At 41.1% G+C, this 13932-nt stretch overlaps 1 protein-coding gene across 1 annotated transcript in view; it reads right to left on the bottom strand.

Annotated features, from left to right (window-relative positions):
* LOC124553500 (activated Cdc42 kinase-like) overlaps positions 1-13932 on the bottom strand; it is a 315929-nt gene that overhangs the window by 172656 nt on the left and 129341 nt on the right. Inside the window, exons 6-7 of the mRNA XM_047127354.1 lie at positions 7338-7478; positions 1541-1700 (exon numbers count right to left, since the gene is read on the bottom strand). Of these exons, the coding sequence (XP_046983310.1) occupies positions 1541-1700; positions 7338-7478 (301 nt within the window). The remainder of the gene's footprint in view (positions 1-1540; positions 1701-7337; positions 7479-13932) is intronic.

The raw sequence follows: 13932 nt of genomic DNA, 5'->3' as shown, positions 1-13932 counted from the left end.
ACCCTGTATTTTCGAAAATAATGGAATCACTGGGACCAATATCTTGCTAGTATCGAAGTCGATAACAGTAGAAGTCATAGATTTCCTGAAGTGTCGAAATGGGTGAACTATAAATTTACATAATTAAATTTGTACAGAATCCTCAGTGTGAGAGTGCTACTCACACCTGTTCACCTGTTTGTAAGTGACAGGGTGGTGCCTCGTTGTGCTGGAGGTACAAGTCATCTTAGGTATACTGAGGTGACAAATGAATGTGCTCAATGGGACAGTAGGTTCCTGTGTTACCTGCTACATATATTAAAAAACTGAAAACCTGCCTCGATTGCGAAAAAAGCACCTAGTGTTAAGTGTTAACCCAGGTTTCAGCAGAGATAACTACACCTTCTTCAGAACAACAATAAAACCCACAAGTGCCTAAGAAGACCTTTGTCAATGATTACAAGAACACGATAGCTACACATTTATAAACGAAAACGAAAAGGAAAACACAAACAGTACATATGTACAAAGTCTAAACCGTTACTTAACTTAATGGTGTACGCTCCACCTCACACCGGCCTATGTTCGATGGGCCGTGACCCGCCATAAACTGCAGCTACAAACGGTCGCTCACTTACAAGCCTGACCCGCTACCTATGCACATGCGCAAGACAAGGGAAGTTACTTGAATGCGCACGCGCATACGAATACGAGAAAGTTTATACATGGGTTGGGGCTAAATAGCCCATATATTCCCAACCGTGGATCAACGTATGTCAAAAAATGGAATGGATAGAATGAGTGATGAGCTAAATAGGAGATGAAACCTAAAAATAACCGCACACGGTTGCTTATGCTAGGAAGCTGTTCATCGTCTTTCTTTTATCCTCATTTTCCTTTTACGATGAAGGTGATTTTAGGCCGTTGAACACCTCACGTTTTATCCCTATATCTTTATTACCACGACGTCTTTAGATTACATCCCCTCAGCCCCCCCCCCCCCCCCCCCCCCCAGGCTAACTACTGGCTTTAGGTATAGTTTTTAAGAGTTCCTCCTGTTGTCATAGATAGCTTCATATACGTTTCTTTCCTGGCATAAGTAACCGTGTGCAGTTATTTTTAGGTTTCATCTGCTATTTAGCTCATCACTCATTCTATCCACTAGGTGCTTTTTTCGCAATCGAGGCAGGTTTTTAGTTTTTTAATATATTAACGAACGATTGCTGACATGCTGCGATGTTGAAGGTTCTTACTTGCTAGAGACGCACTACAGCCAATGTAACAGGGTCCCCATGGCACCACACGTAATGAGGCCATGTACAGAAATGCCCCGACCCTAGTCTGTCGGCATCACCAGTTTTACATGCTTATGCTTTCCTTTTCCTTTTCCTTGCTGACACACTTGCACCCTAACAGTCACCACTGACCAGCACAACCCACTAGTCGTCAACCACCCTAAGTAATCTTTCCTTTTCTTTCCTCTGCATTGAAAATGTATCAAAGCTCAAATAATCACACACGAAGACAGTGTTATCTCTGAACAGAGCTGCGACGGTCTTACCTGGAAATTTGGCTCGTCAATGGCCTCGAGGATCTGATGGCCGGTGAGCGCGGCCCACGGCTGGAAGCCGTAACTGAAGATCTCCCACAGAGTCACGCCGTACGCCCACACGTCCGAAGCGGACGTGAAGCGCAGGTAGCTGATGCATTCTGGGGCGCACCTGGAAGCCACGAGGAAAATGCGTGTTGCACATGTCTCAAACATTCCAGTACCTAAGGACCAATCCCTTAACATATTTTCCAATTTTTTTCCCTCTTTCATTCTTCTTTGTACAGGTTCCGCAGTCAGGAGGATACAAGATGCAAGTTTCTTACCTATTGTTTAACTTATTCCAATAACACAAATTTCTCCATAACAGCGTATGACCAAAATTATTTTGAATTAAATTCATAAACAATCAATTACACCCCATGAAATAAAAAGTAATAAAAAATTATAAAGAATGTAGCAACCAGTAGTGGAAATATAATTGATTTATCTTGTTACAAATCGATTTCGACTGATATCAGTCATCATCTGTGCATTTTTCTAACCGATGATGACTGATATCAGTAGAAACCAATTTGCAACAAGATAAATAAGTTACATTTCCACGACTGGTTGCTACATTCTTTACAATTTTTTATATTACATGGTTACTGCCCAGAAAGGCTGTGAGTACTATGTGACTTAACTTCTAAGGTCACCAGTCCCATAGAACTTAGAACAACTTAAACCTAACTAACCTAAGAACATCACACACATCCATGCCTGAGGCAGGGTTCGAACCTCTGACCATAGCGGTTGCGCAGTTCCAGACTGTAGCGCCTAGAACTGCTCGGCCACCCCGGCCGGCTGCACAGAACGGGAACCTTATGGAGCCCAACATTCAAAAATAAATAAGCGTCATATTGGAATCACAGTGTTATGTATCTGTAATATTCTGGTGCCAAAACTCAGTAGGAATTACGATTTCATGCATGATTTGAACAATTACTAGCTTACTTCACGCTGCAGGAAATGAGAGACGACATCGAACTGCATTACGAGATAATTCCATTCCAATATAAAATGATCACATAAACTGCTCACTACAAAACTACATTTGCGGCATTATTCAGGAACTTTACTTCATATTGCAAGTCTGTAACTTTTGCCCCAAGTAGTTAATTTGATAATAAAAATTTCTTTCATTTTACATTTGCACATGTGTCCTTTGTCAGGTGTCTAAGCTATTCACAAGTGCACTTGTATACAATTTTGCAATAGCTTCCTTTAGTAAGACATAATTTTGGATAAATTAGGAAAACAACTAGTGAACTTCAAAAGAAAGAAAGCTAGGGAGAGGACTAATCCAATGAGTTTTTATATGGCTGTAGGTGGACTTACAACCAAAAGTGCATTTGATAATTTTGAGCACTATAGTGAAAATCTTTGAAGCACTTTAGAGAAGCTCATTTTATTAAATGACGCTATTTGTAATTTTCTCTCTGATGATGAATATGATGCAGACATGCTGAGATGTGAGGAATATATACATACAATTAAATGCACTATACAGAAGGCTAAGAAAGTGGTTTATTACAAGCGTCCAGCCTTAACATTGCAGATGAATCTCAGGTTATCTACAGTGCCCACTCTCCCCAGTGTATTCCATGCTGTCAAGCTACCAATAATTAAGTTTCAGCCATTTTGACAAGATGTCAAAATGTGGTCCTGCTCTTGGGAACAATCTGAATAGACTATTGATAGAGACTCTTGCTTTCTACAATAAATAAACATGTTTTCCTACGAGGGCATCTGTCAGGCGAACCCAAGCTGTTAGTAGATAAAATACCTATAACAATTAACACATACAAGGCACAAAGAAAATTTTATTGACTTGGTAGGGAGATATCAATCGCTTTATGCAGGTGCACCTCGATTATTTGGATGCACTAGAGCCTGTACACCTTATGCATATCACAGACAGAGCAATATGACTAGTATACGGAAAATGGAGAAAATGTTTGTTTTAATAGAGCTAATGTGGGTATTTTATGCCCATCCATTTTGTAAACAGTGTGATGTGTGAGCCAGATACAGACAAAAACTACCACTGGAGCATGCTGCTATTGCGATTACGTTGTTGGGAGCACGTACCATATACACAAGTCACATTGTTTCTGAGTGTTCAGCAGCACATCGAACATGGCACGCTCAACGCCGATGTTTCACAGCACCGTCTGCGTGCCGACAGCTTAACTGACAGTCAACAATGTACAGGTGAATTAAAAGCAAGATAATTGTTGGTTTATATGTATTAACCGAGGTCATAACGCTAAAAACTGCCGTGCGACGAGTGAGGCCTTGTGTTCTATGTGCAAGAAATGTCATCACAAAGCTAACTGTACTGACACCGCTATCTGCAATTCATCTTATAAAGTTAGCATTACTTCCATATGGAAAAATAGATGTAACTTGCAGCAGATTTTACTAATCTTGGGACAGCTCGAGTTTGGATCAGAGGACGCAGAGGATTAAGCAGACTTACTCGCTGTGTTCTGGGCAGGCCACATCGTCTCCCTGTGTCTCATCAAAAATGTCTCAGGATATGGATGTGGAAGTAAGATGCGCAGCTCCAATGCTTGTCACTTCTCCTAAGTTGTTTATCAAGTTAAGTGTTTTCTCCAAGTGCTACAGCAAACCTGTGCGAGTTTAGGCCCGCCGCAGTCAATACCGGTCACGCGTAATCTGGTCGGTTGTAACAAACAGAACATTGCACTGGTGGGACAAAACATCTGCCTCTTACGAGTCAGTGATCCATCGCACGACATTTCTGGTGGGTGCCGACGCCGTCGTTGAGAACTCGTTCGGGACGGACACATTTCAGGCCTTCGGATTTTCTATCACCGAAACAGTTCACCCTGTATCCAATCGGGTATTGTATTCTCAATTGGAAGCACTGTGTGAGGAGTTTTCAGACTTGTTTTTGGAACGTACAGGGTGTGCTACAAATTTTTCTACTTTTCCACAAATATCACAAGGTCAATACTTTTCTAAAATTGATTTGTCTGAAATGTATCTGCAGGTTCTTGTGGATGACGAGTCTCAATATTAGCATACTTCTTTTGGTCTCTATCAACAATTGCACCTTCCTTTTGGTTTGGCTAGTGCCTCTGTTATTTTCCAAAGATTTTTAGGCCAAATGACTACACCTGTTCTGGGTTGCATTAATTATTTGGATGATATTGTTATCACAAGCTCTTCCACAGCTGATCATTTGAAACATTTGTGCACTCTGTTTTCTGTCTTACAGTCCGCAGACTTACAGCGTAGCCTCACGAAATCTCAGTTTTTTTTCATTGTTCATTTGGGGTCTGAGGTCTCACGGGATGGGGTTCACTTCCTGCCAGTCCACATCTGCGTTGTTATGACCATGCCTCGCCACTCGTCCATGAAAGAGCTTCGAGCCTTCCTTGAGAAAATAGCCTGCTACCAAAAATTTCTGCCAGGGTGGGCCACACTGGCCCACCAGTTGCAAGCCTTGTTACAAAAGAGTGTACTTCTCTGCTGGACCTGGACTGTGAAAGTGCTTTCGTTAGTCGCTGTCCTCACCCATCCGGCCCCTTCCCTTCTCCCATTCCAGCACTACACACCCGTCATTCCACCACCATACTCAGTATTTTTTTTTCTTTATTTTATTTTTCTATTTTTATTTATTTATTTCTCTTTATGTATCTCCTTTTCCGCTACTTCACCCCCCCCCCTCTCCCCCACCTCTCCCCTGCCTGCCGCCAAACCTGCAGCACTTCACTGTTGGCTCTCCCCACCATACTACCCCTCCCCCTCCCCACCCTAGCCTCGTCCTTTCCCCCCACCCAGTCGCCACTCCCATCACGCACTGGTGCTGCTGCTCGCAGTTTGGTTTCGTTTTGCCCGAGACTTCAGTTTCGTGTGTGTGTGTGTGTGTGTGTGTGTGTGTGTGTGTGTGTGTGTGTGGCGGGGGCATGGGGGTGGTGGGTGGGGGGTGGAGGGAGTGGCGCACACGCATGTATGTCTTTTGCTGACAAAGGCCATCGGCTGAAAGTTTTAAGTGAGAAAATCTTTTTGTTGTGCCTATCTGCAACTCACAAGGGAACCTCCCCATCGCACCCCCCTCAGATATATGCTGGCACAGTGGATAGGCCTTGAAAAACTGAACACAGATCGATCGAGAAAACAGGAAGAAGTTGTGTGGAACTTTGAAAAAATAAGGAAAATATACAAACTGAGTAGTTGATGCGCAACATAATTAACATCAAGGACCCTGTGTACTCAGGAGCGCCGTGGTCCCGTGGTTAGCGTGAGCAACTGCGGAACGCGAGGTCATTGGTTCAAGTCTTTCCTCGAGTGAAAAATTTACTTTCTTTATTTTCGCAAAGTTATGATCTGTCCGTTCGATCATTGACGTCTCTGTTCACTGTAATAAGTTTAGTGTCTGTGTTTTGCGACCGCACCAGAAAACCGTGCGATTAGTAGACGAAAGGACATGCCTCTCCAATGGGAACCGAAAACATTTGATTGCAAGGTCATAGGACAACCGATTCCTCCACAGGAAAACACGTCTGATATATTCCATATGACACTGGTGACGGCATGTTGTTGACCCACCTAACTTGTACACTTGGCGAATGGGTAAAAACATTCTTCTACCTTGCCCGATTTAGGTTTTCTTGTGGGTGTGGTAATCACTCCCAAGAAAGTGATGAAAACATAAGAGCTTGCCACATAAACTGAAAATAAAAAATTAAAATTTTCACTCGAGGGACGACTTGAACCAAGGACCTCTCGTTCCGCAGTTGCTCACGCTAACCACGGGACCACGGCGCTCCTGAGTACACAGGGTCCTTGATGTTAATTATGTTGCGCATCAACTACTCAGTTTGTATATTTTCCTTATTTTTTCATAGTTCCACATGACTTCTTCCTGTTTTCTCGATCGATCTGTGTTTAGTTTTTCAAGGCCTATCCACTGTGCCAACTTATAACTAAATCTGAGGGGGGGGGGGGGGGGGTGATGGGGAGGTTCCCTTGTCAGCATCTCATTCAGCTATATGGTAAGTAGCAACTTTCCTTCTCATAACATTGTTACATTCAATCCTGGATTTTCCATTGTTTGATTTTTTCATGTTTGTTTTGCTGTTCCAAACATTTCTGAAAGTGTTTTGTGGCATCCATTAAACACAGCGCACTGTGCAGAATTATTTCAGTTACCTTGTTCATTAATAATCAATTTTTGCCAGAATATTTACTTTCAGAGTGAGTGGCGAACAATATTTAATACTTCGTCCAAAGAACTTGAGAACTGAATTTGCTCTGAAGTCAGTTTTTAAGGACTTTTAAGCTCTTTGTGAACTGTTAAGAATAAATTCTAAAAGGAGATGAACTCACAACTCTGTGTCCTTCGAAAGGAGAAAATATCGATTTTTTAAAGAACCAGAGCCTATAAAGAGCACCCAGCACACCAATTATTCGTTTAATCGTCCTAATTCTACATATTTCATTTCTGTTTACTGTTCTAGAGAAACCTAACATCCGTATAAACATTATATGTTGTAATAAAAACATTACTCAGAGGGTGTACAATAGGTAAATAAAAAATATAAAGAGTAAGATGACATGAAATGTACATCCATTCAATCAGAAAATGGATAGTCTCTTATAACATCTGTATAGGCATCATGTACTTTAATCAAAACATTGCTCAATAGGGTGCAAAATAAATAAAGAAAAAATACAAAGAAAAAGAAGACATCAAACCCAGATCAATTCAGTGACAAAATGAGTAGTCTCTTACCATGCAATAGGCAGCTTGAGGTTGACATTGAAGTTGGTTTGGTAGTAATCCTTTCCCACACCCAGGGCCCTCGAGAGGCCAAAGTCTGAAATCTTCACCTTGTTCTTCGAGAACACTAGGATGTTACGTGCTGCAAGGTCCCTGAAAAAGTCCAAGCCCATTGGTTCAGTATACAGTATTGGTTCAGAATACAAAATGTAAGGGGAGCTTTGTTTTAACTAGGAGGTTTTAAATTTGCATTGCAATCAATAATTATTGTCAGTTACTAACACCTACTACTACTACAACTACTACTACTACTGCTACTGCTATGTGGACACTTTAACGTGTCCATTTTAGATGGAAAGCATTTCAAACTACAGTTGTGTAAAGTGGAAGCAGAGACTGGGCCTGAATCATCACTTTTACAACAGAACCCAAAACACGATGCTGCAGTCCACTGGTACAGTAGAATACTATGCCATGATGCATTTTCTGCATTCTTAGTGGAACAATGCTGCAACAATCCATGCTGAGTCAGTGAGGCTTACTTATTTATTTATTCAGTACTCTCTAGATCCAGGTAGTGAGTAAATCACAATGATTTGGAAAATGTTAAATTGTACAGAGACAAAATATAACTTACATGACAATAACAATATAATGGAAATAAAATATCAATTACACAACACATTCAGAGATTGTAAAGAAAAGAAACCTGTTACTTACCATAAATATGACACATTAAGTCTGACTTGAGCTGCTGGAGATGGCAGTCATGTGCGTGAGATGTGCTTGCTTGCTTTTGTGTGTGTGTGTGTGTGTGTGTGTGTGTGTGTGTGTGTGTGTGTGTGTTTTCCTTTTTCTGATGAAGGCTGTGGCTGAAAGCTAATTTGTAAGTGTCTTAAGGTACGTGTCCACTAGCAAGCAACTTCTCCAAGCACTTGCCGAGATGTTTGCACTAGAACAAAAACTTGGAAGAGTTTACTTCTGCAAGTCGCTTGCCAAACTTAATTTCAGAAACTTGCTGCAAGTACTTACAGAAGTGTTTCCACTAGAGATGCATAATGAGATCAGCAAGTGGATGTTTACAGTGTTGTTCTACAAACCATAGCAATTGCCATAGTTGTTGCATTATTATTATTATTATTATAGAAGAAAAATCATGACAGAAATCAAAAAGTTTAAAAAAAAAATTTTTTTTGGGTGAGGAAATGGATACAGAGGTGTATACATATTTACGAAGAAACACTATTCAAAGAATTAAAATCAAAGGACTTTGCTCAGATTAAAAACTTTATGAGAATGTTTTGTGCAGTTTTCAAAAATCTCCTGACTGTTGTACAAAAAAACATTTGAAACCAGGATACAAAAATTCTGCAAGCTGCATCACCAAGAGATCAGCTTTTAATTATTGTTTGACTTTTGCAACATGATTTATTACTTTTATTACAAATGTAACACAATCAAAAACAGGATACAAAAATGCTGCAAGCTCTATCACCAAAAGATCACCTTGTAAGTACTCTACAACTTTTGCAAACATTATTTAATACAAACACAATTCATTTATGTTTATGTTACGATTACACATCAGATACAATTTAAAGACTTCTCTACTGCCATTCTGCTTTTCCCTATGCCGAAACGAAGTAATCAGTTAATTTCTTTTCACACTTTCTTGGCAGACGGTGGCAAAGGATATATGTTTATGGGATTCCCATTGGACTTTTTTTAAAAAAAAAAAAAAAAAAAAAAAAAAAATAGATACTGACAACTATAATTTCATTTAATAATTTTTTAAAATTTTATTAAAAAATATAAAATAAATTTGTCGCTGTTGGTAGCTATTTTCTCCATGTCTTTGACCACCCATAGATCCTTCCCTCACACAAGATGGAATTATGGAAACATGGTACACTTTTTTGGTTCGTCTGTCTTCGTGGCATTCTATTTATTGACAGAGACATTGTTGTACCAGTACTGAAAACACAAAACTCCTGCAAGTTTGAGAGAAACTTCCAGCAGGTGTTAAGTTCAGCAAATACTTGTGGCAAGGTGCAAGAAACTATTTCCACTAACTTGCAAAATCTAGTTTGGCAAGTAGATGGAACTTGCTGAAGTCAACTTACTAGGGCTGTTTCCAATTCCAATAACTTGCAGGAAGTAGCCTCTGCAAGAGACTAGAGGAAGTTTACTTGCTAGTGGACACACACTTTTATTGTACTTGTCTGCAACTTAACGTGCCACCTTTAAGGTGAGTAGCAATCTATCTTTTCCTTACGTTGTTGATATTCCAACCTGGAGTTTCCACTGTTTGAAAACGTATACTAAATTAATGAAAAATTGTGTTTCACTGTGGGAGGATGATTAATATATAGGAAGAAAAGTTATGCTAAATATTACAATAAATAATCACATAAATAGAAAAACCAAATTTTCTCTTGGCTACAATAGTGCTCAAAAAAAATGTAAGAGAGGTACCAATTTGAATTAACATATATTTAAGAAGACAGTAAAGATTAATATTATGATATAGACATAGTAGGTTACACTGTTTTATGTGGAGCAATACAATTGTGAAAAGGAAAGTTGCCACTCACCATATAGCAGACAGTTGCCCGAGACTACAGTCATGTGTGACAGTCTTTTTGTTGTGCCTATCTGCGAATCAGCATCTCCGCTATATGGTGAGTAGCATCTTTCCTTTTCACAATATTGTTACATTCCATCCTGGATTTTTCATTGGTTAATTTCTGACAAAGTTTATTTAAGGTTAGTAATGATAAAAGAGATGAAAAATATGACACAGTAACTTCAGTTTACACTGATTGTTAAGTGGTGCACAATGATTGTGTTTGGATTACATCCCCTGACAAAAAATTAACTAACTTTGGTTCTAACGTAATTGCATGTTTAGCAGTGATATTCATTTGGTCTCACTGTCAGATATTCATCAATTGTATAAAAACTATTGAGTACTCTTTGGGGGTTAGTTCGTATTTGGGCAAATGATTACAAAGACATTTAATATGTGATGGAAGTGCATTAAACAGCTTAATAAAAAAAATGAGCTCCTCATTCAGGCCATGAAAGCCCAAGGGTTGCCTACCAGCCACCGTGTCGTCCTGTGCCTTGTGGCACCGTGGAGCGAAGCAATACGAGGTGGATCGAGCATACGAGAGCTGTGGTAGGGAAGGTGAATGGTCAACTTCAGGAAAGAGTGGTTCACCTGTAAAGGAGATCAATATGGGATGCGACCTATTATAGAGTACTGCTCAAGTGTTTGTGATCCGTACCAGGTCAGAATGAAGGAAGATATCGAAGCAATTCAGAGGTGGGATTTGTTACCGGTAGGTTCGAACAACGTGTAAGTGTTACGGGTATGCTTTAGGAGCTCAAATGGGAATTCCTACAGGGAAGAAGACATTTATTTTGAAGGACATGTAAGCAGCAACATACACTGTGCGCAAGGATCACGAAGATAAGATGTGGAAAATTAGAGCTCATACAGAGGCACATAGACAGTCGCTTTTCCCTCGCTCTATTTGCGAGTGGAACAGGGACGGAAATGACTATTAGTGGTACAGGGTACCCTCTGCCACACACTGTACGGTGGCTTGTGGAGTATCTATGTAGATGTAGATGTGATACGGAGGGGCACGTGCTCAGCACGCTGCTCTCCCGGCCGTTTTGCAGGCTTTCCAGGCTGGGGAGCCGCTACTGCTCGGTCAAGCAGCTCCTCAGTTGGCATCACAAGGCCAAGTGCTGCCCGTACCAGTCCCGCCACCACAGAGAAATCCCTGGCAGTAATGGGAATCAAACATGGCTCCTCTAAATGGCAGTCATCTGCACTGAACACTTGGCTACAGAGGTGGACTTGAGCAGCTTAATGCTGGAGTAATAAATTCCTTTTTGAACCGGATTAAGACTTTGTTCTTCAATATGAAGAACATTTCTGGTTCTCGTGTCGTACTCATGATGTCTGCAATTGGCTGTGTCAAAAGGAAAGTTATTAGGGACAGAAGTCAACAAGGAAAAAAAAAAAAATGCTGTATAGCAATGGTAAGGATCCCCAACCTTCCAAACAGTTACCAGCAAGAATGCCTGTGGTGGACATCATTCGCTATTGTAATTGCTTGGTTCCCTCAGAATATAATCACATATGATGATGATGATGATGATGATGATTGGATTGGATTGTAGGGTGCTCAACTGCACGATTATCAGTGCCCGTACAAATTCCCAACCTTTGCTCAGTCCAGTCTCATCACTTGCATGAATGATGATGAAATGATGAGGACAACACAAACACCCAGTCATCTCGAGGCAGGTGAAATAATCGCATAGGACATTAACGAATGCAAGTAGCAAGTACCCAGGAAGCCTTAATGGTAGCCTCTTCAGCCACTGAAGCAATAATCAGTGGTGCAAATGATGTTGGGTTAAGCCTTTTAAGAAGCTAAAGGCTGTGAGTTGACCAATTACATTTGTTGCTTATACAGGATGCCTCAAACCTCTTGGGTCTCACTGAAATAGGTGATAGTGGGTCCGCAACTGATTATACCGAGATAGGGAATAAATGGTCAGAAATACATGTTTATTGTGTTATGCACATACACAGCGTACACTGCATGACAATGTAGCTCATAATAACTGATCAAAGTGACAACTGCCAGTGTCAGTGCACGTACAGCAACAGCAAATGAAGTTCTAACCCACTCTCTCCGAGATCCCTGGCCTCTAATGTACCAGGAGACAGGAAATCTGGATCCTAGCAAGCAGGTCTTAACCCGTTTCTAAGGGAGTTTCCATACACCAACATCTTGATATAATCCCAGAGAAAAAAACTCCGGTGGTGTCAGATCAGTCAACCACACTGGCCGTGGAGCAGGACCTCCCCTTCCAATCCAACGATGAGCGTACGTGCTGTTCGTGTGCTCGTAGACATTTACACCAAATTAGGCTAGAGCAATGTTGTGTCAAAACCGTATCCTTTCGTCGACAACGAGGGTGCAGAATTCAAGAACTGTGGCAGCACATCTTGCAGGAACATCGGGTAATGTGGACTGGACAAATAGACAGATAGCAAATAAGGTACAATTAGGTCATCTCTGATGATGCTCACTCATACATTGGCAGAGAATCATTGACGATGCCCACCAATGTCAGTGGTGTAGGGATTGTCCTCACTCCAGACACTGCTGTTGCAAACACCATCAAGGGCGAAAGCAACCTCATCTGTGAGTAATACAAACTATACGAAGTTCTCCAGAATGAGATTTTCACTCTGCAGCGGAGTGTGCGCTGATATGAAACTTCCTGGCAGATTAAAACTGTGTGCCCGACCGAGACTCGAACTCGGGACCTTTGCCTTTCGCGGGCAAGTGCTCTACCAACTGAGCTACCGAAGCACGACTCACGCCCGGTACTCACAGCTTTACTTCTGCCAGTATCTCGTCTCCTACCTTCCAAACTTTACAGAAGCTCTCCTGCGAACCTTTTATACGAAGTTCTACTCTACAGCACTGCCGTGGATAATTGGCTGACAATCTGTTGGTCCCAGTGCTTGCACATGTTCTTTACGATGGAAGTGTAATACCTGTTCCACCAGTACTCTTCACACTGTATCCTTTGAAGCGGGCATTTCATGGGCAAGTTGACGGTTGCTTATTGCTGTGTGGTCCGCCACCCAATCTGACGCCATCTCATCAAAGTCTGGTATTCAGCCACATCTTTGCAGGAACCTCGGCTGGATCTCTGTCGCACAAATGACCTCATCTCTAGTTAAGTTGGTATTGATGTAAATAAACTTCTTCCCACTAGGATAACACCTGTTCATAAAACTTTCTCTGTACATTTGTGCTCCTTTACAGGCACTACATCCTGCTGCACTGTACATTAAACGTAAGTATGCTAACTGTGTGACAATTAATGTTCCCTCTTTGACTATGCATCAAGCACTGTACCAGTAATACACTTCACCACGAGCACATCGCATGGTGTCTAATGCAATGAACCAATGACCCCTAGGATAGTGGTGTGTGTGTGTGTGTGTGTGTGTGTGTGTGTGTGTGTGTGTGTGTGTGTGTGTGCAGTATAGGTTAATAATCTGGTGTGATGCATGCGGTCATCATGCAACACACTTGCTATGAGCTAAGTTGTGTACAGTATGTCTGCCTGGTGGTCAGCAGTGTATACTATTTAACATCAGTGGTGTATCCTCTGTAACACTCACTCACTGCCTGTTCCAGTGTACAGCAGACGCCTGGGATCTTTGCAAGAGTACGGCAGAACTTCATGCACCATATTAATACGTGAATTGAGATTCACTGTCATTGATTTGAACAATTATTATGAGCTATATTGTTGTAATATGGTGCACACTGTGCATGTCCGTGAGACACTACATATGCATTTCCGACCACTGGTTCCCTACATCAATACAATCAATTGTGGACCAACTATAACCTCTCTCAATTTGATACAAAGGGTTTGAGACGCCATGTATAAGCACCCAGAAATTTTGTAGCCTCAACTTTCTGTATTGACTGATCTCTACATTTTATGTCACTTTCTTCACAGTTTCTTTGTGGTGTATGGAACCTCATATAAT

The sequence above is a fragment of the Schistocerca americana genome, chromosome 11 (genome assembly GCF_021461395.2).
Source record: "Schistocerca americana isolate TAMUIC-IGC-003095 chromosome 11, iqSchAmer2.1, whole genome shotgun sequence".
NCBI lineage: Eukaryota > Metazoa > Arthropoda > Insecta > Orthoptera > Acrididae > Schistocerca > Schistocerca americana.
Note: the sequence above shows the minus strand (reverse complement) of the source record. Positions and strands in the feature narration are given on the sequence as shown.